At 39.0% G+C, this 26,976-nt stretch overlaps 1 protein-coding gene across 15 annotated transcripts in view; it reads left to right on the top strand.

The window, feature by feature from the left end:
• Window positions 1-26,096, top strand: part of DST (dystonin) — a 478,409-nt gene extending 452,313 nt beyond the window's left edge. For 5 of the 15 annotated variants that reach the window (XM_019537567.1, XM_019537575.1, XM_019537574.1 and 2 more), the window contains 13 exons: window positions 2,241-2,384; window positions 3,950-4,138; window positions 5,327-5,456; window positions 7,530-7,693; window positions 8,008-8,170; window positions 9,617-9,771; window positions 9,941-10,015; window positions 10,904-10,921; window positions 13,285-13,402; window positions 16,634-16,833; window positions 17,298-17,408; window positions 20,426-20,549; window positions 25,041-26,096. In XM_019537567.1, coding sequence (XP_019393112.1) covers window positions 2,241-2,384; window positions 3,950-4,138; window positions 5,327-5,456; window positions 7,530-7,693; window positions 8,008-8,170; window positions 9,617-9,771; window positions 9,941-10,015; window positions 10,904-10,921; window positions 13,285-13,402; window positions 16,634-16,833; window positions 17,298-17,408; window positions 20,426-20,549; window positions 25,041-25,306 — 1,857 coding nt within the window. In that variant the 3' untranslated portion in view covers window positions 25,307-26,096. Of the gene's footprint in view, window positions 1-2,240; window positions 2,385-3,949; window positions 4,139-5,326; window positions 5,457-7,529; window positions 7,694-8,007; window positions 8,171-9,616; window positions 9,772-9,940; window positions 10,016-10,903; window positions 10,922-12,876; window positions 12,937-13,284; window positions 13,403-15,823; window positions 15,893-16,633; window positions 16,834-17,297; window positions 17,409-20,425; window positions 20,550-25,040 lie in introns of all 15 variants that reach the window. The other 10 variants (XM_019537571.1, XM_019537570.1, XM_019537580.1 and 7 more) reach the window with 5 other exon arrangements.
• Window positions 26,097-26,976: the final 880 nt, after the last annotated feature.

The raw sequence follows: 26,976 nt of genomic DNA, 5'->3' as shown, positions 1-26,976 counted from the left end.
TAAATACAATATTTCTCAAAATTGGTACAGGAATTGTGCCAATTACTTTCATTAATAAGGGACATTAGTACCCTAATTTTCTAATGAAAGGCACCTATTTAAACATCATTAATAATGTATTACTATTAGTGTTATATGCTGTTAACTTGATAATTAGATACCTGTCACCACGTATATAAATTGTTTAGGGAGGAAACAACAAGAAGGTAAGCATGACACATTACATTAATTTAAAAGATTATGTCCATGTGTCTAACAGTGCTGAGTTTTGCCCCACGCAGTTTATTAGATTACAGTGACTGCATTCAGGTAAAGGTTAAGTGTGTCCTTCATTCATAGTACATTTTATAATTCCTGCAAAATGGTTATAATACATTTATGTTATGCCACATATTGAAAGCTTTTCAAGTATTTAATCTCAAAGCTCCATTTTTATGCCCCTATACTTAGCATTTCTTGAAGATTGCACATGATTTAATGAAGGCTGCATGTCCTAGGCAATTAAGTTTTAGACCACTTATCATGGTCCCTGAAGACCAAGAGGAACAGTGGGTTAATGTACTGCATTAGATAATAAAGGACATGAATTTGGCCTCAACCTATCATCTTGTAATATGTCTGTATCACTAAACTACCACAGAATTCAACACAGTTAGCAGTCTTTGCTCAGAGAAATCTCAGTGCCCTTATCTAGGTTCTTGCAAATCAGGGTTTTGAGTAATTGACAGAGTGTAAGGCATATAGTCTTGTGTATGCCAGTTTTTATGCCTGGTGATAAGCAATACTGCCAGCCTCTCAAGTAAAATGGATACTAAAATAGTCCTTAACTTTCCAGAAACCAATTAGTGCTGAAATATTGCCGGAACAGCTCACAAAATTTCAGTATCATTGAACTGGAACTATAACCCTGATTTGGTTCAGACTCAAAAACTAATTTAAAATTAATTCAGATTTTGGAAATTGCCTACTCTCCATATCAAGCAAGAGAAACACAATCTTCATATCAACATAGGCATTTTAAACAGGCAAGGGAAGCTATTTTTAACTTGAGAATATAATTGCACCAAATAGCAAGTTGTTTTATTTAAACTATACTTTTAGAAGAAATAGTAAGTATGAGCTGTCTTTGAATCAGTATTAATAATATTTAGATAACTTTGAACAAACATCCCACTTTGCTTCAAGGAGAAGACAGACTGTTTCTTTGATTTAACTTCTTGAATTTAAGATTATATTCAGTGGGGTTGGAGGGAAGAGGTTATACCAACCTTTGTGAGTTAAGATTTCAGAGATAGTTTTTGTTAACTCCCTCATAAAAGAAACTGAACTCTGATGGAAAATTCAGTGCAAAACTAGAAGGATGTTGGCAGCTGAATCCTAATATAAGGTCTGCTAAACTACACACACAGGCCCCCCTACAAAAATGCTGACATGCAATTGTATATAAAATAGATAACATAGATGGAAAATTTAACCCTTTAATCCTAAAATAGTTTTTTTAAAATCTGCAAAAAGAAAATTGTGTCAATGCCAAGAATCTGGGCAGTCAACCTCATATTCATAAGTCCATGAATGTCTATATTTTAAGCTTTAGCTTGATCCTGCTGTCCTTTTCTGGTGAAAATACCAGTGGCAGAAAGACTGAGAATATGGCAAAAGAATAATGTTTCTATTTTTTATAAGACTCCCAAGATAGCAGTGTCTGTAACTATCAGGTACTTAACTATGTCTATGAAGCCTTACATTTTTATACCTGAGTCAGATGAATGGTGCTACCCATCAAGTCTGCTATCTTCTTTTCCATTTGTATTGTCATAGCTGATGCTTTCGGCCTCTGTTCAAGAAACAATTGTTTCATTATAATGAAACTGGTATAAATTATAAAAAGGCTAGATCTTCTATGCTCTTACTAAAGCACATCTGAATTACCATTATCTTGTGAAATGCTGTGATGGTCACATCTATTAAAACTACATATAGTATATTGCATTACGGAGCTGCAGGGCACATATTTTAAACCTTAGTTTTGTTCTTCATATGGATTAGGTTTTCTTTTTCTTATAGGAAAAAAATAAACTTGCATCTTACTTTTTCACTTGCTCTTTGAATCAGATCAGTCTTTGAATGTTATAGAAGTGGCCTTTCACCTCCCAGATTTACCCAACTCAAACTAAAGTTACTCAGTTCTCTCTCTTTCAACTGGTGCCAGCACTTAATTGAAATCATTGTTTCTAATTTAGGAATTCATGAAGAAACTGGAAGAAAAAAAAGCAGAACTTAATAAAGCAACAGGTATGGGAGAAGCCATCCTCACTATTTGCCATCCGGATTCCATCACTACCATTAAGCACTGGATAACAATCATCAGAGCCAGATTTGAAGAGGTCAGTAGATCTAAGAAGTTAACAGTCAGATTTTAAATGCTGGGAGCATAGCTGGCAATTAACACGGCAGTTGCATTGGAAGGAAATGATTCAGCTGTTGATAGCTACACAGTTCAAATATGCAAGCTGGCTTATGTGGAGAAACCAGACTTTTATAATGGTCTTCTAGAGCATGTAAAGAATAACTAAAGTAGCTGGTCAGGTTTGCTTTTACAAATCACTTCCCTTCCACACCTCCTTCCCCTTCACAGGTTAATAATCAAAGGTAACATTTACCGAACTGTGGAGTATGAAAGGTCCCTAAAAAGTGTGCAAAGCCAGGACAGTGGCAGGGGAAGCAGTGGCAATCAGCAGCAGGTGGAAGCAGCATCCAATTGGTAGTCAGGGGAAGCAGTGGAAAGGGTGCATGAGTGGCCAGCTTCACTGCATAATCCCAAACAGTTTGAAAAATGCTAGTCTAAGAGGACAACTTTAATATGAAAAAAACAAAACAGTTTAGGCTCAAATCAAAGCAGTCTGTTCTTGTTTAGTAATAATCATGTTTAGAGGATATTGAAATCCAAAATATTTTTTAAATACCTCATTGAATTTGGTGGAGTTTTCTAAAATATACAGTGGGCACGTACAGATGTGTGTGGATGTTTGGTTCCCCAGGGACAAGTAGCAGCGGCACATTCTGTGCCGCTGCTACTTCTTCCCAGGAAATGCTCGTGCCACTTGCACTTTGGCACATGGAAGGTTGCCCCGGATGGAGTAAGGGAGGCTAGGGCCAGCACTGTGCTGGTCCCAGCAGCCTTACCTGGGGTCCCGGAGGCCTCCTGGGGATGCAGCCACAGCAATTCTGCTGTGCAAAGCCTGGCAAGCAGCTGCAACACAGCTCCACTTTTCAGCAGCTCTGCTTTTCAGGAGCGTACACTGCCTGAGCCTATGTGGCACTGGGTTTTTTTCCCCCAGTTCTTTTTGATCCCTGGGATCAAAAAATTGGTGCAGTGCACACTCAGACAGCGTGCCCTTGCAGCGTGGAGAACACTGACCTGTGCAGTATGTGGCCCTGCAAATGTGCCACACGATCACGCTCGTCTGAACACACCCAATAGATTTTTATGGGCCACAGCAAGTAGTTAATGGGCATGCTGTGGAGACTGCAACTTAGCTTCTTAAGCTGAAATTTTGTAGCTGTGTTAGAATTTAAAAAATACAATAGTAGCGAAATACAGCTTCAGTCAGCAGTGTCCAAAAGGAGTGCTATTCTATCTAATTTGCTTACTCAAACTAGTATTCCCAATGACCTCAGTGGGACTGTTAATCTGAGTGACGGTGTGTGGGAGCAGGTCCTTAATGTACTGCCAGAAGTCACTGTTGTAAAAGTTTGTTAATGTCTGATTATTAAGATTATGACAGAATGTGGTCAAAATGGGAGACCAGGTGGTCAGTACTTCTGATAATCTGAACATACATGTTTAACTGTGAAAGGAGGGAGGAAGCTCTGGGTTAAATGCGAATAGGGTATTTTTAAAGGCAACTTCAAGATATGGAAATGTTCACAAATTGACTTTTTTATCAAGGTATTAGCATGGGCTAAGCAACATCAACAGAGATTGGCAGTAGCATTGGCTGGACTTATTGCTAATCAGGAATTGTTAGAAGCCTTACTGTCCTGGTTGCAGTGGGCAGAAACTACTTTGAGTGAAAAGGATAAAGAAGTCATCCCCCAGGAGATAGAGGAAGTGAAAGCACTTATTGCTGAACATCAGGTAAGGCACGCAAAAGAACATCAGGCAAGGCATGCAAAAAGTATAATGTGTCTCAAGGATTTCACATGGACCTGTACCTCTTAAATTTGTTTCATAAACGAGCACAAATCTGTTCTGTTTTTTTAGTATATATTTAATATCTTATCCATTTTCCAGATACAGAGTTCTGTATTTGTGTCCCTGTGACTTTTTCCAGCTTCACTCAAGATGGAGTCAAAAAAACCCCCACCCCACAACCCTTGAAAACATGCATAGGCTACTTAGGAATAAGAACAATGAACATGAAAAAAAGCAATAGTTTCAAATAGTAATTTCAAAAGCCTTTTAGGTTCCTTAGTCACATTGGGTTGCATCCAGATGAGCATGCATGTGCAGAAGGATGCATTTGCTGCAGCAGAAACAGCAGCAGTATATATTTGTGCCAAATTTTGGCACCATGCTGCAAATTAGTGTGATAAATGGGTGCATATATGCCACATGCAGTTTGTGGTGCCTCAGACTGCTTTGAGGCACTGTAAACTACATGTGTGTGCTCGTCTGGACATACACATTTTGTGCAGTTGCAGGGTGGTTCAGGAGTTGTCTCTCACTCTAGCTTCTGAGGCGTAAATTCAAGCCCTGCTCTAGAATTATACCAGTGTGTGTTCCCCAGTTGACCAAGCTATAAAAGGGTCCTTGGCAATTCAGGAGTCAGAAGCAGCTGGAAAAGATTCTGGACACATCCCATGTGTGCCATTGGCTACAGAAACTAGTGTGCCCTGGCCATGCCTGCCTAATGAACTATGAAGCTCAAGTGACCTTTGACCTTGTGATGCATCAGGGAACTGACAGTGTAACAAGCACCATTATGCAGACTCCTTTGCACATCTGAGCCGGTTTGCTCTTTGTGAGCCAGTCTTCTGTTTATCATACCACAGCAGTTGGAACAGCTAAGGAGTACTGCCAAGTTGGCTTCCTTGAACAGCTTTGTCACAATGTTGGTGGATGTCCATAGGAGCAGTATTTCTTGCCTGCAAAACACTTATTTTATACATAACTCTAATGCTTTGATAATCTCCTATATCTCCAACTGCAATTTTTTGATAAGTAGCTCCTATCCCTCTACCTTGATATTCTGTCGTATGAACTTGTGTTTGCTGCCAATTACTCTTGGCAACTGTTGACTGAGCAGCCAGCATTTCATTGCAGACATTCATGGAGGAAATGACCAGAAAACAGCCTGATGTGGATAAAGTTACAAAGACTCACAAAAGGAAGGCAGTTGAGCTCACTGCAGTGCATTCTCATATTCCTGTACTGGATAAAGGGAGAGCAGGAAGTAAGTAATGAAGTATTTTTGGGAGGTCACGCATACCACTGCTCTTTCAGTATAAATGATTGATTACTCATAAGCTGATACTGTTCGGTGTGATTACCATCAGAAAAGTCCAGTAAAAAGGGTGAACTTCTTGCCCCATTAATCTTTCCAGCTAATCTGGCATATGTTTTTCATGGAGAGGATGAGGAACAAGTTTGCTTGGTTCCATGAAGACAAACGTGTTTGCTTAATAACAGAATTAGTAGTTGGCAGTCCCCATAGATAGTCTGTGGTGCTGCTGCAGCAGTAGCCCAGGCTACCCCATCCCAGCCGTAGCCAGACACTATGATTTGGGTTTTACTGAGGCCCAGGTCTCAGCCCTCTTCCTTTTTTCTTCCACCCAACATGGCTACGCACATCTGGCAGGATTTTGCCTGGGGCTCGGCATTGTCCCCCTTCCCATTCTATCAGTTATGCCTCTGGTTGTGCTGATGCATAACAAAACATAAACACATCACCAATTTGAACTGAATTTGTAATTATTCCTTTTCCAGACAGAGGCTACTGTATTTTAGTTATTCTTCAATGCAGCTTGAATATTTATTAATGTGACATAAGTCACTGTCACAGATGTGACAATACAATATCTTACTGGCAATATACTTATCAGTAGGGACCTACCTAATTTGCAGGCAGACATAGAATTTTCATGGCTTGGATGTGGCATGAAGAGCCAATTTTTGCAGGCATTTCCTGACAGCCCTGCCTCTTGCCACTGATTAATGGAGAGGCTCCAGGAGAGAGGAGGGATGAGTTGGCAGCTGCCATCTTGGCTGCTCATGGTCCTCATGCCACCCTGACAGCCAGCACCTTCTCCTCCTAAGTGGGCTGTGAAACAGTGAGGATGTCTGGCTCCCACTGCGGAGCCTGCATTTTTATTTTTATTGAGGTTTTATTTTTTCAGTTAATTTTGTGGACAATTGCAGATTTTGCGGTTTCCAAAAAATCCATGAAATCACAAATGAAGTAGGTCCCTAATCATCAATATATCTTTCTGGACTCAAACAGTGGAAACCTGTGGTAAGTTTCGTAGAATCATCATAGAAAAGATGTATCTATTTCTGTTTCATCATATTGACCCTAATTTTCACAATATGGTACTAATTTATACATGCAGCTTTGTGTGTATTATACTTTCAAGTTTTTGTTAAAGCAAATCAGGTTATGAAAATAAATATTATGTGTCGTTTTCAAAGAAGCCTCAGTTCAGCGCTTAATTTTGGCTGCAGTCCTGTGCAGTCATACACACTTTCAAGCAGTTGTGTGTTAGCACACACTTGGTATACACACACTCCTTATAGAATGATAGACTTTCTAATCACAAATATGGTTTTGACATCTAGAGAGAGTATGCATATGTCAGTCTTGTGCCAACATGTAATCATTTGTAAGTGCACATGACTCTTAACATTAAATTATTCAGGGATGATTAAGGGCTAGACTAAGGCCCTTTTGAATACTTTCCTCAAAATGTTTATTTTCATAACCTCATTTTATTTTAACAACCCTACTCTGGCAGAAGGGGCCAAGAGCTCTGTAATGGTCTTCAGCTAGTTAGGATTTCTTTCTATTGGGTCATCCAAAAGATAAAATATCGAGTCACAGCGCAGCCCACTACAATCATGACTGACCATGAACATTTCCACTTAATGCTTTCCCAGTGTCCTATTACACACAAAACTTCAGTGGTGTTACTAGGAAGGCTCCTCAACTTTTGAGTTTCATGTAAAAAGAGTCAAGAGATTCATCAGATTTGTTTCTGTTAATGCACACAGACAACACACACACACACACACACACACACACACTCACTCTTGTGTAGACAAGTCTTCGATATTGTAATATTTTCTCTTAACCCTCACTATGCCAAAACTCCCATTAACTAGAATCATACCAGGTTTGGGCTCATTATTTGTTGTTGGAGGGAGCCTTTGCAAGAAGCTTTAGGTGTCCTTTGCATGAGCTTTTGTTTAATTTCGGTTGGTTGAGACATGGACAAAAATAAATTAAAAAAATATGTATCCTATTCAATAGGAAAACGTTCTCCAACACCAGGCCTGTATCCATCAGCATCACAGGCACAAATTGAAACCAAGAATCCAAGGGTAAACCTATTGGTCAGCAAATGGCAGCAAGTCTGGCTTCTCGCCTTGGAAAGAAGAAGAAAGCTTAATGATGCTTTGGACAGACTAGAAGAGGTTAGTAAATGTCAAATATATTATATACTCTTTATACCTTTATAGTCTTGTTTAACCCTGAATTTCCCAATAAAAATGATTTTAACAAAAGGCTCTTTTTTGCTGTATGATATATGGTTAGGTGGAGACAACCTGATGTGTGTATGAAAAAACCTACTAGTTTATTTTAACAGTGAATAGATTCAAAATCTCCGTTTTGAAATGTGATCTTTTTAAGGAACCAATTATTTAAAGGCATGAAGATATGGACTCTATAATTTATACTGTTGTTTGTTTATAGTTAAAATAATCTCTGTCATCTCTCTTTCACCAAGCTAAGGGAATTTGCAAACTTTGATTTTGATATCTGGAGGAAGAAATACATGAGATGGATGAACCATAAGAAATCTCGTGTAATGGACTTCTTTAGGAGGATTGACAAAGATCAGGATGGAAAGATAACAAGACAAGAATTTATTGATGGGATTCTTTCTTCAAGTAGGTTTTACATTAGATTAGCCATTGAATTATATGTGTTTTACAATATCTTACTGGCAATATACTCATCCATCATAGCCTTTGGTGTTATATCAGATATTTGCTTTCCATTTGATAATCACAAGTGACAATAATTTTTTTATTATGAAATATTTTTAAATTTAGGTATTCTTTTTAAATCAGTCAGATTAAAGAAAGCATACAGGCTCACAAGGGGTGTATATATAACACACAGGCTAAATGCATGTTATCTTTTCTTCATCTAGTACCTGGCCCATATGAGGTGGTGGAGATACGGGCCTTTATACTGAAGGCTCAGGTTCAGTTCCTGCTTGATGGCATGTGGAATAGAGCAGTGGGGCCAACCTTTTTGGCAAGCGTGCCACAAACTAGCCCTGCACCCTCCTCAACTGGCAGTCTGATTCCCTTCCCTTACTGATCTGCTACTCAGCTTTCTGCTCCTTGCCCTGCTCTCCCTGACCAAGCTGCTGCTGTGCTTTTTGCTTGTGCTCACTGCCTGATCTGGTGTTCTGATCTCTACTCCCTTATCTCCACTGTGCTGCTCATCCCCTCCCCAATCTGCCTTATGCCACACACAGAGACAGGTTGTACCACTTGTGGCACCAGTGCTGCAAGTTGGTCACTCTTGGTATAGAGCATCCCACATAGTAATAAGAATTCATGTGCATCTGAGATAATCCAAATACCTTTCCCCTGAGGTGGGGAGTACATAACATACTCTTACATTGTCTTTGACTATGGCTGCCTTGCATGGCTGGCCTGCATTTAAAAATAAAATCCTGCTACTACTACCAGCTAAAACTATTACCTGAGATAATCCTGTTCTTGCTAAATGTTGGTTATTCTTCAGACATTTCACCAGTTGAGCCGATGGTTTACATCTTGTAATTCTCTCTGTTTTATAAAAGGTCTGTAAGTGAGCTGTTATTCTGGCTCTGGAGTTCTGAAATGAAGGCTTCAGGATGTATTGTTCCATTTTTAAAGCAATGGCAAAAGTTTCTAAAGGAGGCAGGCCTTGAATTGCAGAATTTAATTTGCCTTCGCATTCTTGTATGATCTTGTTCCACTAACAGTAGGACTTGTAGATTTGTGACGTTCTTTGAACTTTAAAGTTAAGAATGCTATAGGACTTTAGATCTATGTGTCACTTGAAAGCTTTTTTTAAAGTTAAATCTGCTGCTAGGCACATTCAGTGTAATGTTTCTCTCCTAAAAACAGGCCATTATCTTCATTATTATCCAAAAGTGAGTTAGCACTGGAGGTACACTTTTCCTTTCAGAGATGTGTTTATACCTGCTTGGTACTTTAGCGTACATAAACCGTTGCTAGTGTCCAAAAATCTTTGAGATTGGTGATCAAGCCAGTCACTCTAATGGGTTTGAAAAGCCCTAAGACTTACTTCCTGGTGCTGTTTTTGGATTACAGAATTCCCTACCAGTCGACTAGAAATGAGTGCAGTAGCTGATATCTTTGACAGAGATGGTGATGGTTATATTGACTACTATGAATTTGTAGCGGCACTTCATCCAAACAAAGATGCATATAAGCCTCTTACAGATGCAGACAAAATTGAAGATGAGGTAATTTTCATTTTCTCAGATAGCAGACATATTCTATTAGAATCACATACTTGAATCCATAGTGACCTTAATTTCTACGCCTTAATAACTTGCAGTTCTGCTAACCATTCAAGGCTTCGGTGATATGATCTTAGTAGTAAAACAGTTATTCCAATTGTGTTTTTGGCAGGTTACAAGGCAGGTAGCTAAATGTAAATGTGCAAAGCGATTCCAAGTGGAGCAGATTGGGGATAACAAATACAGGGTAAGTCTTCAAAATGCTTCCAGAGTTCCTAGAGTCACAACATTCACAAGACCTCAGGGCTACATGAATAGTTGGACTGTTTTAATTTATAGGAACTTGGTATGGGCTTCATATGTTTGCTCAAAACCTGTCCATAAATTGTGTAGTTTCAGCTTCATTAAATTTTATATTAATAATTTGTATTAGGAGATATATACTGATAAAGAAGATCCCTATTGTATAATTTTTTTCAGTCAAACTATGACAAACAGTTGTATATTTAGTGATTTTCCTAAACTTACATCAGGACTAATATTTGTGTCCAGATATCCAAAGACTTAACCAGTAGTTCATCCTGTACAGGTACCATGAATTTGTTAACTGATATTTTACATATGAATAATGTGAATAATAAAACATACTGCAAACAGACTCAGGTTAAATAGGTGGACCTTCAAAATGTTTGACCAAAGTATATTGTATCATCCTCATTTCCTGTTTTTATTTTACTAGAGCATACTATTCCTTCATCTAGTAGCTATATAGGAAATGTGCCGGGTATTCTCAAATTAGTTCAACTTGCAGAGAGAAACCTGCAATGTTGCATAGGAGGTAATTTCTTACTCTCCGGTTCAGTAATGAGAACATGTTCAGATGAAGTGCTCAGTATTTGGCTGAGAGAGATTATTGACTGTCTTCAGACTAATTAAAAAACAAAATAAAACAGCAAGAAGGCAACCCAATCTATCAGTGCTCATACTCTGGAAAACTAATTACCTGCACATCTCTAAACCTAGATACTTATTTAGCAGTTCTAGTATGTGTGTTAGTTTGCATGTATTCTAGACTCATGTAGAGAATTTCCTGTAAACTAATCATGTCTTTCTTCCATTTTCCATTTCTTATCAGTTCTTCCTGGGAAATCAGGTATAAACCAGTGGAATGTGTTATGAATTTCTGTTTTTTTCGTAATGCATAGTCATTCAGCTTGCAATGGCCATTCTTTTTTCATCATTTCATCCTAAACTAATTCAGTGTTGGTCAGCTGTGGTGTTGCTCTAAATGCTCTTAAATATTTCTTGCTTCAGGATGCCTTTTCACCCCCACCTTTTTTTCCTGTTGTCTCCTTAAGGGTATTACTTTTAAAGGAACCAGATAATAGAGCAGTATTTTTTAAAATTTTAAGTCACTTTGGCATTTCAGCTATAATTTACAAACAATAAATTTCTGTCATTTTCTCCTATCATTTTTACATGCTATATATAACAGCTCTATGATGCAAAATCCCATGTTTTTCTTTTATAAAGTGACTTATTTTAGCATCACTGTGAAAGATCCAATTGCATTAAACTAGAAATCCAGTTATACTGAGGAAGAATCAGATTGCAGTGGATTATTGGTATCTTTAACAGGAAACATTGTGGTATTTATTAAATAATCTTTCAGAAGTTGGCAGAAACTTGAAGTTTAAATATGGACTGTTTTCATTTCCTTCATTCCAAACTGGCTGCATAAATTGCAGCACACACCAGTTCCAAGTCTTAGTCTGGCTAAAAGACAGAGTGAATATGGGAAATTAAATTGTTGAAAAAGAGGATCTTAAGAACTTCATAAAGAAGAACCTACTCCTAAATAACCAAACAAATTAATTAGTTGGTTTGTGGATCATTTATTAGATGTATGCACCTAAGGTCATAGCTGAATATAAACCTATTTAATAGATCAAAATAAAAACCTCAGGTAATGTTCATTTAAATGTAAATGTTGGTCATTAGGAATAAAGTCTTCCTTAAATTAATATTGTAAGCTTAGATATTGTTTGGTTCCTAGAAGTAATATTCTTGCAGTCCTCTCTCAATCCAAAGATTTTTAACAAGCAAGGAGCACATTTGTGTGATTTTGGCTTTAAAGCATTTCAGGCACTTCACTGGAGCAAATGGGTATGGTTCAACCACAGTTAACGGCCCCATTCTGCCCCAGGTGCATTTGGGTCCCATTGAGGGGAGGATTTGGCCTGAGTATTGGATATTGATATCAGCACATTAAGTGGCATCAGCTAAAAAGTGCGGAATCTGCCTGGTTCAGTTTTCATGAGGCTGTAGCATCCTACAGGGAACTGTGGAAGTTAAACAACTGAAAATCTGGTGGAAAGTCTGGATCAATAATGCTGAAAAACAAAAACTGTTCTGTTTTAATTCGTACAAGGTACAGCACATTGGTACAGTTGTGGAAGCTTTTCCACAGTAATCCCTCCCTTACCTAGACAAAAGTGCTTCCGGTTTGTTTAGGGTACCAAAGTTTAGTTCATTTGACTCCTTGAATTCTGATGCAAAGATTGGCAGTAGCTGTCCCAGTTATGAAGGTGATTGTGTTTCATGTCGACATTAATACAAAATAGATCAAAGTAAACAGTTGTTTTCCACAACCCAACAAATAATCAGATAGGAGAATCACTATTCCATCGATCCAAATTTGAACCAAGGACCCACGTGCTAACTTTGCTGTGTGCTTTTCAAAATCAAATGATGTGTTAGGAGCAATCCTCAGCTCTAAGGGAAGAAGCACGTAGCACAGGGTAGGTAAGGTGCAGACGTAGGGGTAAATGAATCCTGGGGCTGCTCTTCATGTAACTAACGCCAGACCGCCAGTCTCACTAAGGGGCGGTGTAGAAGCCGAGGATCACTGGTTATCCTAACCTTGTCCCCTTTTTCCCAGCAATGGCACCTGTACCCACCCCTTGAGAGGAGGTTGGCATAAAGCTATTACAATGACTCCATGTCCCTATGCTGGTTTGCTCAGGGGAGCAATGTAAAACTTCCCTCATTCACCTGCAATTCTAGGCCAGTGATCTATTATTTACACTGTTTTGCCACACTTTTCAGCTGAAAGCTTCATATCATTGGAAACTGTATCACTACTGTTACAAAGAGAGTTCAGTGAAGGTACCAATAATAAAGTGTTCATTCATTTGCACAAATACAAATCATAACCAATCTAATGATTTTATTACTAATTTTTGCTTCTCTTACAAGAATCAGAAAAAATGGAAATTAAACTTAAAATTAAGCCTTGCAGCCTTTTTTTGACAATCTTGCTATATTCCTTTGGGTTAATACAGTAAAAGCTTGACATTGTAGTTTGCATAAATAAATAAGATTTTTGGCATTTACCAATTATTAAAAATTAAAGCCAGATTTTTTAAATGGCTGATTTAAGCCTCTCAAAGCTGAAATTATCATGTATAATTTGGAGAATTATTGAAAACTTTAGTGTGTTTCCTCTTGTTCCAGTTTGGTGACTCTCAGCAACTGCGTCTTGTTCGTATCCTACGAAGTACGGTTATGGTTCGTGTTGGAGGTGGCTGGATGGCACTTGATGAGTTCTTAGTGAAAAATGATCCTTGCAGGGGTATGTAAGAAGACAAGACATTTAAGTAATTAATTCAGTGGAGTCACTGTCAATATTTTTTTTTTTTGCTGGATAGAATTGAAATGTATACAGTACTTGCCATTTGTGTAAATATTGTTGCAGTGAAGACTTCACAGGATTCTGTTTTTGCACATTTTAAAATCCTAATGGTTGAATGCTTTTCAGTTACATCTGTGTAAATCAAGAACAATTGCTATGACTTCTGTGAAGTTAATCTGGGTTCACTCTGGTGTAATTAAGAATTGACCTTAGCCCACAACAGTCCAGGCCTAATAGATCACATATGAACAGACTGTATGACCTCAATTGCATCAATGCAAAGCAATGGCCAATAAAACCTTCTTGACAAAAAAGAACTATTTCTTTATCCATACATTAAAAAGGATAATTCAACTGAAAACAGTGAGGGATAAAAAAGCTGAGCTGGCCTAAAGCTGCCCTCAGTTCTCAGACCCTGCCCTTGGAACAACCTCTTCTCATCTGCATTCTCCCAGATGTACGTTATAAAGCTCTAAGCTTCGTACAGGGGTTGGAGAAAATTAAACGAGTCTGGGTACCTGTGGTCAAGAAACTAGAGTTTGTCATGAACCACATGTTATGGAAGTTTTATTTTCAATACTGTCAATGGCTTAATAGGGGATCTGTCTCTGCAGGAAGCCCCATGGCTCTGATATGAAAATGGGCTTTGGGCAAGATTTAGCTACTATTGATCTTAGGGGACCAAAAAGAGCAAGGAGTAAAACTACTGAAGTAGCTGACAGAAGAGAAAGCCAACAGTAGCAGGAGTGATGAAGTTAGTAAATTGTTAGACTTATGATGCGTTTTCAGAGGAAAGTAAGTCATTTTATAAAGTTCTTGATATAAAAATTACAGCAGATAGGACAACATTAACATAGGAAAACTAAAACAGAAGGAGTTAAGCCTAGGGAGAACAGCTATCCTGCAGTCCTAATAAGGAAAAATTATTGGATTTGACTCAGGACTATATAAACACTTCAGTAAATACTTTAAGGCGGGGTGAAGGCAGATCATAGGTATTTTATAGTTACTGTTAGGGTAAAGTAGGGAATTTTAAACAAGAAGAAAATATTGCAAAAGAATCATAAGGACCCTGTAATTAGCAAGAGTGGGTGCCATTCACATTCACATTTAGAAGTTCTTAGCCATTATGGTTAAGTTCACCTTTAATATTTCCTCTTCTAAGTGCTATAAAGGGACTGTGATGAGTAGTATTGAAAAGGTCAATATAGGTGTTGTAAATGTTTAGTGGTATTCCAAAAATCCTGCTGCCCACCAAGGGAAAGATAATATACTGATTGAAGTGAAATGAGCTGTGTCCAGCTCCAGCTGAGTCTAAGGCTAATTCTTCACTCCCTTGAGCTTGGTAAGGTCATTTCATGCCTGCACTATCAGTTTTATTTGGTAGCATTTACTCTGTCTCTGCACAGGTCACTATACAAAGTGCAAGGCAGTGGGAAATGAGGTTCTATGTGATTTTGCAATTTCCAACAGCATTTAAGCACTAAAATTGCCACCTTTCAAAATTATTCTCAGAAATCTTGACACGCTATTAACTCTAGTTTTACATCCTACTTGGGTTGTAATTAATAGCTGGAGTAACTAATAAGCTTCTAATTAAAATCCCTTATTGTCCTTTTAAATAAAGTCAGATAGATCTTCATTTACTGGTCCTTACATCTGTTAAAGATTAAGACATGCATTATGCATCCTCTCCATTGCGCTTGAGTGCTACAGGTCTTGCTATACCTGGCACCTCATTTAGTGCTTGAGTGCTACAGGTTCTGCACTCCATACCTGGCACCTGCTATATCTGGCACCACTAAATGAGGTGCTCAACACATTTAACTAACTCAGTGGAACTACGTGAGTACTGAACTCAATGTAACAACTAAGTTATGCAGCTTAGTTATCTCATTGTCACCTGATAAAACACTGACAAAGGTGCCATTGACCTCAGGGGGGTCAGATCATGCCCCTGCTTGAGCATCTCACTATGTCATACCTTCATTTCCAGTAAGGTTTGCTGTCATATTCAATGCAGAATAATTTGCAGTGTTTTTGTTATATGCTTCATACTAAAGGTATGGTAACTTATTGTAAGTTCCAGCTTATAATACCTCCTTGTGATGGCAGATGTATGTTTTTGTGGCCCAGGTGTTCTTACGATTAGAAGTAAGTCTATTCAAGCACTGTTGTCTTCTAGCTTAGGGGAACTTTGAGAGCTTGCCTAGAAGTGCTTAGAGAGAGCTTTTGCTTCAAGTTCTGTCTTTCAGCCTGGTGCTCAGAGTCTCTTCTTGCATATGCAACTGCTGTACTTGATTTCTTCTCCTGCTAACAATTTTCTTTAATGTGACCCATATCCTGTGTCATTTTTTCTAGTTCATCATCACGGAAGTAAAATGTTACGTTCGGAATCAAATTCTTCAATTACCACTCAGCCTACTATAGGTTGGCAATCCCCTCTCTTTGTCTCTTCTGCCCTTTCTCTGTCTCCATTCCCTTCCCACTCTTTAATATTTATTTTTCAACAAATGCTTCATTCATTACATTTGGCTTTGCATTTTTCTTCATGGGCTGGTGCTTTAGAGAGATTTTTTTGACACACTTACAGAGTGTTTCAGAAACAGTTGCCACTCATACTAACACAATAAAATGCTAACATATTGTGCATCTTCTTGTGAAACAGTCTCTCATCTGTGCCTATATAAGTGCTTAGCTACCAAGTACCTAATTATAATTTGGGTTTTTTGTTCATTATTGCATGTTGCCAAGCTGCATTACTTCATAGTTTAGTGTAAATGGATGTGCTGCTTTCTGTTCACTTGTACTTAGCATTTTTCTGTACCATCCAAATGAGTGTTACTATGAGTAGCTGTAATATTAATGATACAGGTCATCAGGTTGCATCTCTGCATTAATAGACGATTGATTAACAATGACTTAGCACCTTGAGCATTCCATTCTCATGCTAGCTTCACTTGACAGTGTTCATTTCTGCTGACACAAAGTGTTAGAGTAAGGAAGCTGTGCACATGAACTCTCGTGTGTCCAAAATAAATGTATTACAGAGTAATGCATTGCATTTGTTAGGCTGTGTTGGAGCTGGTGGCATGGCAAAAATGGTGATAAAAAGGCTTGTGATTGATCTACATATTTGACATCTCAGTGCCTTTCTTTGGTGTGCTGTAGCTAAGGGAAGGACAAACGTGGAGCTGCGTGAAAAGTTCATGATGGCAGATGGTGGCAGTCAGAGCATATCAGCTTTCCGACCAAGGGGTCGTAGATCACGACCCTCTTCAAGAGGTGCTTCTCCCAATAGATCTACTTCTTTATCAAGTCAAATTGGCCAGGCAGCTGCACCACAGGCTTCTGCTACAACTACACCCAAGGTATGAATAAGTACATGACATTGCATTAAGCAATGAATAGCATACAGGTACTTCCTAGTTAAATAGGACCTAGAAATTATAAGTCCATGTTTATAGGTACAGGTCCATGTTAACAGGACCCAGATTTTATAGGATAGAACAATCGATATTTTAATGTCTTTTGGAAGGACACTAATTGTGTCCATTTTTTCTCACACTTGCTTCTCTTTTGCAACCCTGAAATAGATGTCTTTACATTTTATGATCCACTTGATCCAATCAGCAAACAGAGAATACAATCTGAAAGAGAAAAAATACATCAAGAATGTTTGTCATCAACTCTTTCTGCTTTGTTTTTATTTTCTTTCTTATTTTTTTCATTTTTACTGTGAAGTTTGGGATTCCCTTTCCTTGGATATCTCTCTCCATGACATTTTTTTCCATCTACTGTCCTTCATATTTTGATTTGCCATTGTTCCATACAGACACCCCATCATTTAATACGCAATTATGATAAACCATGGTTGACAAACAGCAAAACATCAACTCCTCCTAAGCCAGCAGAGTCCTCAGACTATCAAGGGCCATCTGCCGAGGTACAGTAAGGACAGAGATTCTAGTCTAATGATCTTCCTTTGTTAAAACTATCACATCACTAACAGTCATTACAGTTCTTTGCACAGCTGCACTGTCCCTTTGCATATTAATACACTCTCTTTGTTTCAGATCTCTATCCATTTTATTTTCTTTGTTTTCATAAACTTTTAATTGATCTTTTGTTTGATGTGGTAAATAGATTTAACCTTTAAGAAAACTCAACCTGTGGTTCCTGATAAGTAGACCTGTAAAGTAAAAAAAAATGTAGCTGCAGATTAACAGTGAACAGACCACCTGTTGGAAAGATCACATTTAGAATTCTTTCTATGACTTACTCTTTGGTTGCCCGTCAGCATTTCACCATTGGATGTGCTTTCCTCAAATTATGTCCTCTAGGCTTACAGTGTGCAGGGCACTCATGAGCTACAGATATATTAAAAAATTATGATCTCCAAAATGAAGCCAGTGAATGAGGAAATGCCATTTGATAGTGAGTAGGATACCACAGGCACAAGGTAGAAGCATATTGGTGCCCTTTCAAAAACTGAAATTCAGTTTAGGAGAGTAATGACCAACAATTGCTATGACCAGCAAAAGTTATAATCAGGTAGCTTTCTCAGTGGCCCAGGGGAAATTAATTTGATGGTCTCAACAGTGTGCAACGCACACAAAAAACTGTTACTTTTATAAGAATTACTGTCTATGTTGGAAGCCAAATGCGAGAGACCAGGGGTTGAATATACTTTGAGTCTAAAGACCTGACTCACTGCTTGATGAAACCAGTGGAAAGCTCCAGCTAGATCAGCTCCTAAATTGTCTCTTGCCCTGACAGAAATAGTCTAAGTTTTGACTGAAGCAGGTGGATTAGCATGGAGGGGCTGCCCTATGATTGCCTCTGCTGTATTTGTTCTCTACAGAAATAGAGGATTTCAGCCTCCAATTGCTGTCAGTTTGGCACTTCGTGTAATTCTGTATGTCTTTACTCAAGAACACACAAAATACCTGAGGATATTTTTTATTCATTACTTTTGTGTGTATGTATGTATAAGGTATTACTTTACAATTTAGGATTACCGTTTAAGGTATTGAAAATGGTTTAACCATAGCTCAGTTTAAATAAATGTTAATTTCTAATTTACTTGCTTTTTTCTTTTGTCCCTTGTAAACTAAATATCCCTACAAGGTTAATTGATGGTACTTAAAACAACTGTATGAAGAAATTTGCCGTATTGACAGAGCAATAAAAAGTCATGCTTTTGCTGAATTTGAAATGAAATGAAAACAACTGCATTCATTTAAGCATTTTCTAATTTGAAGACTGACTGAAGTGTTTGTAGTGGCTGGTAAAATATTGCATTAAAGTATTCTTCAATTCCCTGGGGAAAGGAGCATTGTTCCCTTCTAGCCCCTCAAAACAGCAGTCGGTTAGGCCTAGGCTCCTGGTCTAAAAGAACACCTGATGATGTATCCACAGAAGGTGGTGTGCCTAGAACAACTCCAATCTGCTTTCAGTCTTTCTCATTGGTTCATTGAGTTTAATGAAGCCCAGTGGTTCGAGGCTGCAGGCTGCACAGGTGACTGAAGGAAGTTGTAGGTGCATTTCTCAGGCATCCAGCTGTAGCTTCTGCCCCAAAAAAGTGACTGATAGGCTACAACTTTAGCCTGATTTAGGGAGCTAGGGCAATATCTAAAAAAAGCACATACTTTCTCTCTGTATACTCAAATAAATTTTGAATTGTTTTCTGCCTGGTTAGCTAGCACAGTGTTAACAGGAGGAGTGAAGACCATCCCTGCCCAGAATAGCTTATGGTCTGTTGATTAGGGCACTCTCCATGGAGGTGGATGGGATGGATATGAAACTTCTTTTAGAGAGGAGGGAATTGAGCCGAACTCTCCAGCATACTTAGTGAGTTCTCTAATGATGACATCATTATGCAGACAAGTGGCAGAAGATTAATGACTTTCTTCTCCTCTTTGTGCCATCCTTTAAAAGGATAGATTGACGTTCCTGATCCATTTTTGGTAGAAGTGTTGTAGATGTCTAGTTCAGGAGAAGATTTGTGCGCAGGACAAGCAGAGCAAGTTGCCTAAGTCCTGGTGGACCTGGGGTCCTTGGAATGGAGTTTAAGATGCACTCTTTGAATTTAGAATTTCGCTATTGGCCAGCAACACACAGCTGTTGGCTTGATGTACTGGGTGTTTTGGATCCTGTTCCTGGGCACCTAACTCCCTCTAAGCATTGGAAAAAGTTCAGTGCTTAGCATTGCAGTATTTGAGTTTCTCTTTTGGATAAATCCTTAGTAGTTTTATGTGAACTTGGGATGATTGTTTGCTCACACCTAGGGTCTGCTATGATGTGCAAAGTTGACTAATGAGACCTGAGCATCTTTGAAAGTCCCCTTCTCTGAGCCAATAAATTAACTCATCTTAGGTAGGCTACCAGGTGAGGTCACTAGCTTCTGCTAATTCAGAAGCTAGAAAGAAAGGCAGACAAAACTGTGGGTGGATTCACCCTGGGTAACATAAGGCCACAATTTTTTTTCTATTTATAAAATCAAGGCCCCCTGCTTTTGTGCAAGAAAATCACAAAATATGGGAATTTGGGGGTTGCAAAATTCATAAGTATACTTTTGTCAGGCTACATTCCATGAATGCATTCAATGCATACGCCCATGGTCAGAATTATGGGACAAAGGTATAAAAAATAGCTCTGCATCTGTCTGATAGTATTATGATAAGAATTGTACCCTCAGTTAACCTTGTATGCTCAGCTAATTAAAATATATACATACATACGTAAAGACTGATAAAAAACTGATGCTAAGTAGACTTTTGAGTGATTTTACAGCTGGACCACTTTGGCACTTGAGGTTAAATATTTCCATGATAATTGTGGCCAATACTTTGAATTTATCATGTATGTTGTGAAGATTGTAGAATACCAAGTTCAGTCCCAGCCAGTATGAATCTTCATATCGATGATACTAGATGAAGCAATGATATTTGTCTTCTTCAGGGAACACCAATACAAGGGAGTAAACTTAGATTGCCAGGATATCTATCAGGAAAAGGGTTCCATTCGGGAGAAGATAGCAGCCTGATATCAACAGCAGCTACCAGGGTTCGAGCACAGTTTGCAGGTGAGTTTTTTAATTTTAGCACTGATCCCAGCACTCATAACAAGGGCTGTTACCACATGAGGACAGATTGGGGTACCCCAGGGGGATGTGCACATTTGCTCTAACATATTAATTGCAGCCTGCATGACATCACTGGTTTATAATGATCCTCTGAAACAGCCTTTCAAGAAATGCTTGAGAACAAAGGGAAGATTCTTGACTGTAGAGCAGAACTCAGCTGTAGAGAGTTTGAGGGCCTATGAGGAATCTACCTGTGGTTCCCTGAATCTGATTCTGAAAATATGTAACACTTAGAACAGTTGAAATATAGTTAAACCTGAAGCAGACAAACTTACAAGCTTGCTATCAAAAGTTAAAACAGTCTGGAATGGTTCAAAAGTATAACTGGAAAATCATATATTATTTAGAACCAGTTCATTATGAACCAGTCCAGTGTTAGATGTGGAAACCAAGCATTCTGTAACAGGGGTCTAGTCTGTCCTCCAGGCACCCCACCACACAGCATCGCTCCTTAGCTCCTATCTCTTTACTGCTGCAACTGGCTGCTCTGGTACACAGCCAGAAATCTATTGCCCTCTCTTTTTCTTTCCTTTTGTTGGGACTTTTTATCAATGAGCTCCCTTGCACTTTTTGTTTAATAAAAGCTATCTTTCCAACAACCAGCTGTGTTCTCACTTCCTACTTGACCACAGCCTCCCTCATCATTTGAAAGAATGGTTGAGGAAGTCTCCTCTGGCATCTCTGAACCAATAATGATGGATGCCAGAGGTAATTAACGGGGGATACATCACTCTAGATATATCCATTTGAATGCTCTCCCTAAAGCATCCACCTCTGCCACTGTCAGTGACAGGCTCCTTTGCTAGATGGACATTTGGTCTGACCCAGCGTGGCACTTCTTATATTCTTATCATGCTTCTCCAGCCCCTTGGAACCAAAAAAGCATGGGTCCAAGCACCCCCTGCCCAAACCCCCTGTCCTGCCACTTCAGGTTAGCACACTGCAGACTTTGGTCAGGTACATACTATTGAAGTTATAGAACTCATGTTTAGGAGAGAAGAGAAAGCAAAAAAGTGAAAATGCACCCAGCCATGGGTCACCCACCCTCTAGGACTCTCAAAGCACAGGTGCAAACACTCATTCCTCTCCTCTTACCCACTGAGAGACAGTGGGCTGTTTGGTCACTTCTCCCCCTGGCTGTTGGAGCCACAGCACTTCACACAGCTGTGAACCACTCCTGGAATGGTTCAAGTGTTATATATGTCTGCCTTCCCTGCTGAAAGCGAGAGCTGCAGGGAAGCATCTGCAACACCACTTGTGAAAGGTTACTCAGAGATCGTACATTGGTGGATCACTGGGAGTAGAATCACGGGATTAGAAGATGCACAAATGCAGATATGCTGTTCCTAAACTGTTTCTATCAAATGCTTTTCCAGCCTTCTCCTGAAGGAGATTCCACAGCTTCCCTGGGAAGTCTAGCCCACTGCCTTACTCTTCTGACAGTAAGGAAGGTTTTCTTGAGCGTTAATTTAAATCCGCTTTGCTGCAGTTTAAAATCATTGCTTTGTGTCCTGCTTTTTGGGGCAAGGAAGAGCAGCTGTTCTTCATCTTCTTTATGGCAGCCTTTCAGATATTTGAAAACTGCTACCATATTCCTCTCTCTTAATCTCCTTTCCTCCAAGCTAAGCCTACCTAGTTGTCTCATTTTTTCCTGTTATGGCTTGCTTTCCCACTCCTTTATCATTTTTGTTGCCCACCTCTGGACCTACTCCAGTTTCTCTGTCTCCTTAAAATGTGGAACCAAGAAATGTAGACATTACTCTAGCTGAGGCCCAGCCAGCCCTGAGTTGAATGCTACCATCACCTCCCATGTCTTATGCTTAGTACTCCTGTTTATGCAGTCCAAAATTAAATTAGCTTTTTTCCCATGTTCACTCTCAGTTATCCTTTTCAGCGATGCCACTGCCCAACCAGTTATCTCCCATTTTGTATTTGTTCATTTGGTTAGGTGTAGCACCATATATTTGTCTGGATTGAAATTCATCCCATTGTCTTTAGCACATTTTGCTAGTCTCTCGGGATCCTTTTGTAGTCTATTCCTGTCCTCCAAAGTGTTTTCAGTCCTCCCTGGTTTTGCATCATTTGCGAACTTAATCAGAAAAATCTATTCTGGCATCCAGATCATTAGTAAACATATTAATCAGCACTAGATGTAGGACAGACCCTTGTGAAACCCCACATGTGGCCCCCTGTTATTCTGACATTAATTTATTTGTTATTGTCCTTTGCTTGCACTTATTGAGCCAATTATTATACCAACTTAGAGTAATTTCATGCCGTCTACATTTCTCCATTTTTCTTATGAAAACATCATGTGGGACTCTGTCAAAAGCCCTACTAAAGTCTAAGTATATTATGTCCTTCACATTCTCTTCATCTACCCAATTAGATACTTGGTCAAAAAAGGGGTTCAAGAAAGAGGGTTGTGTCCCATCCTGTGCCCAGAGCAGATCTAAACAAAGAATGAGGTTGGGTACAAGAAACCACAGAGCCACCTCCGCCAGCTGTCATAACTTAGATTCTGTCCAGTGTAGTAAGAGTGACTGAAAAATCCTGTCCAGCTAGTTCTTATTTTTAGTTATTACTAATTTTAAGACAAAACTGTCTCATGCTTTGTTTAGATGTGGTTTCTTTGCCTTTGGAATATGCCAGATGTATTGAGATAAAATATGTGTCATAAACAATTTGCAGATAATTAAAAATAAAGTTTACCCTGTTTAACTTGCATAAGATAGTCGCTGTTAACATTTTTGATGAGGCACATGAACTCAGTTGACATAAAAAACATCACATAGAATCATAGAAAATTAGGGTTGGAAAGGACCTCAGGAGGCTATCTAATCCACCCTCTGATCAAAGCAGGGCCACCTATATCATCCTAGCCAGTGCTTTGTCTAGCTGGGTCTTAAAAACCTTCAGGGATGGAAATTCCACAGTCTCTCTGGGTAACCTGTTCCAGTGTTTTACTACCCTCCTAGTGAGTAAATTCTTCCTAACCTAATCAAACCTTCCCTTGCTGCAACTTAAGAGCATTGCTCCTTGTTCTGTCATCTGCCACCACTGAGAACAGCCTGGCTTCATCCTCTTTCAAACCCCCCTTCGGGTAGTTGAAGATTGTTATTAAATCCCCTCTCGGTTGCCTCTTCTCTAGACTAAATAAGCCCAGTTCCCTCAGCCTGTGTTCGTAAGTCATATGCCCCAGTCCACTCACCCCCCACTTTTGTTGCTCTCTGCTGGACTCTCTCCAATTTGTCCACATCCTTTCTGTAGTGGGGGGCCCAAAACTGGACCCAGTACTCCAGATGTGGCCTCCCCAGTGCTAAATAGAAGGGAAAAATAGCTTCCCTTGGTCTGCTGGGAACACTCCCACCAGTGCAGCCCAGGATGCCATTAGCCTTCTTGGCAAGAAAGTCACACTGTTGGCTCATATTCAATTTATTGTCCATGTCCACTGTAACCCCCAGGTCCTTTTCTGTAGGGGTGCTGCCCAGCCGGTCAGCCCCCAGCCTGCACGGATGCATGGGATTGTTCCATCCAAAGTGCAGAACTTTGCACTTGTCCTTGTTGAACCTCATGAGATTTCTTTTGGTCCAGTCACATGTGCATTGACTGTGCAAACTCTACCCCATCTTGTATTCGTTGATTCCTTCATTTATCAACAGTGGGAAGGAAATCATTGTAAATAATTTGAAAATATTCCCTAATTGCTTGTTATTTCCTTTATTTCTCTTGAGACTTCCAGTTTTAGGCATTTTGAGCGAAGAAACAATTGAAACTTGTGCAGATGCTTGTTACAGAGGCCCATATATTTTGAAGTGTGTGCATTCATTTGCCCAATTAAAATTGCATGCAAACAATTCCTGATGTACAAGAAGATAGCAGAATCTGAACACATCTAGGTATGAAATGACTGTGAAAAAAGGGGCCGGTAGATCACTGAATTGCATAAAGCAAGGCCAATGAGTAGATCAACACTACCAGAATAATCAGTTTTTATGAGCAAAGCTAGTGGCTGGGCTAACCATTCAGAATCTGAGCATTAAATCTTGCATTCCCTTTTCTTTATTAGGAGAAATATCATGGCTTTATGTTGTTGTTCAAGGTGAGAAGGAACAACAATGAGTGTTTCTGGTAACAGAGGGATTTCCAAATATGGCTTGCAGCTTGTTTAAGCTCCTATATTTAAAAAACCACCTAAATGCCATAATGCTTGTTTAATTCCCATTACTAATGCCAGTAGATGCCTCCCTCATAGAATCACAGAATCCTACACAATTAGGGTTGGAAGGGACTTCAGGAGGTCATCTAGTCCAACCCCCTGATCAAAGCAGGACTGTTCCTAACTAGATCATCCCAGGAAAGGCTTTTTTTAGGCGGGTCTTAAAATCCTCCAAGGACAGAGATTCCACAACCTCTTTCATCTCCCAACAGAAACCAGAAGAACTCCAAGTAGGCCTGGGAGCCGAGCAGGAAGCAAGGCTGGCAGCAGGTCAAGTAGCCGCCGAGGCAGTGATGCATCTGATTTTGACATTTCAGAAATCCAGTCTGTGTGTTCAGATATGTCGGAGACTGTTCCCCCAACAAGCAGGCCAACCCCCCGACGGGGCTCTCGATCAGCCTCAGCCAAGCCTTCCAAAATTCCAACTCCCCAGAGGAGGCCACCAGCCAGTAAATTGGACAAGTCCTTGAAGAGATAATGTGATTGGCTCAGTAAAGGTCTTTTCCTTGTGTATTAAATATTTAAGTTTGTAAGATGTAAAATATTATGTAGAAACTATTGTGAAATATTGCAAGAGGTGGATTTTTAATTCTGCAGATGGCCTTATTTGTGTATTTGTCTTGTTATTTTATGAGTATAATTTTTGTCAGTTTTTTTTTGTTTATGCCATATCCTATGTGAAAGGGGGGAAGAGTTTTAATGTAAACTAACAGTTGTACACAGAAATGTGTAGAAAGTACACTAAAAGCAATTACTGAATGTACAGTGTACTGAATGTACAGTTAAGTCTTTACAACCTGAATAAAATAGGCCTATCACTATGTCGTTAGTTAACAGGAAAGGATACCTCATGATTTTTCTTTTAAAAAAAATCTAAAAAGCCAAAAGATACAATTACACATTTTGAGCTAATTAAACAAACACTAAAGGATGTATGGCAGAAATACTAAGAAATACAGAACACATTCACACTCTGGTTATTTATACAGCAACTCTCAGAGAACTCACAGAAAGTTACTTAAGCACTTGCCAGTACTATGATACTCCAATATCTTGCAGCATTTCTGTGCCATTGCTTTCAATGAGGCCAGACACATTCTGGATATTTGAACTATTATACTGTAAGAATATCAATATGAAGTGCATTCATGTAAATGTGAGGTTTTCTTTTGCTTGAGTGGATGGTAGCACTGTATCATTGAACTCATTTTGTATCAAAGCAGTTTTGCTTGCAGAAAGCTCTGAAATAAACATGTCCCTTAACTTTATTGCTGATGTATTTCTTATTTCACAGGATGATCATTTTGTGCATTATATTTTAGGGCATAAATGATTTGAAATGACCAATAATTAACTTAGCACTATGGACTTGAATGTATTTTCCCATTCTCAAGTCAGAGTTTGGTCACCTACTGTATTTGTTTAATAAAACCTTAATTTGTATATATCAGATAATATGAAAGTATATGTAATTTTTTTGTGTTGACAACTATTGGTCTCATATTAAACTATAGCATTAGTGTGCCATGAATAAAAGACAGGGAGACTATGACAGAGTCAAGAATTGATTTTTGCCCTTTTGTGATAACATTTAATAGCAGTAAAACATTCACTTTTTATGGGAAAAGATGTAACTGCAGCTAAACAGGAGTAGACTGGCCAAGTAGATGTTACTGCAACTATAAACTAAATCCCCAGAAATTCCAGATATTTTTAATCACCAGGGGACTAGCCTGGATTTCCTGGCTAGATAAATAATACATACTGGAGAGCTGTTCTTCGTGTGTAGAAAACTCTGAGCAATTCAACTGGTTCTGTAAGGCCAAACAGAGCTATGCTTTGTCCTGTCGCAATGCCAAACCTGAATCATCTCACAGGTGCTCCTGCTGCTCAAGGATGCTGTTGAGAATTACCTGAATGTACTGATGATTTAATCTGGATTTCCTAATTATCTCCAAACCTCCCCCCCCATTCATCCGCAGTTGGGTTGGAAGGTTCCATCCACTTCTGAAGTGATCTTACTGGTTTTTAGCAGACACAGATATACAATCAAAATCCTTAGAAGATGCAAGAGCATACCATTCAATCAGGCTACATTTTAGTTTTATTGAAGTTAAAGACAAAATTCCAGCTGTGCCAGGATTTTAC

Source organism: Crocodylus porosus, unplaced genomic scaffold, assembly GCF_001723895.1.
Source record: "Crocodylus porosus isolate Cpor-Errol unplaced genomic scaffold, CroPor_comp1, whole genome shotgun sequence".
NCBI classification, from domain to species: domain Eukaryota; kingdom Metazoa; phylum Chordata; order Crocodylia; family Crocodylidae; genus Crocodylus; species Crocodylus porosus.
This window is presented reverse-complemented; position numbering and strand designations above follow the sequence as displayed.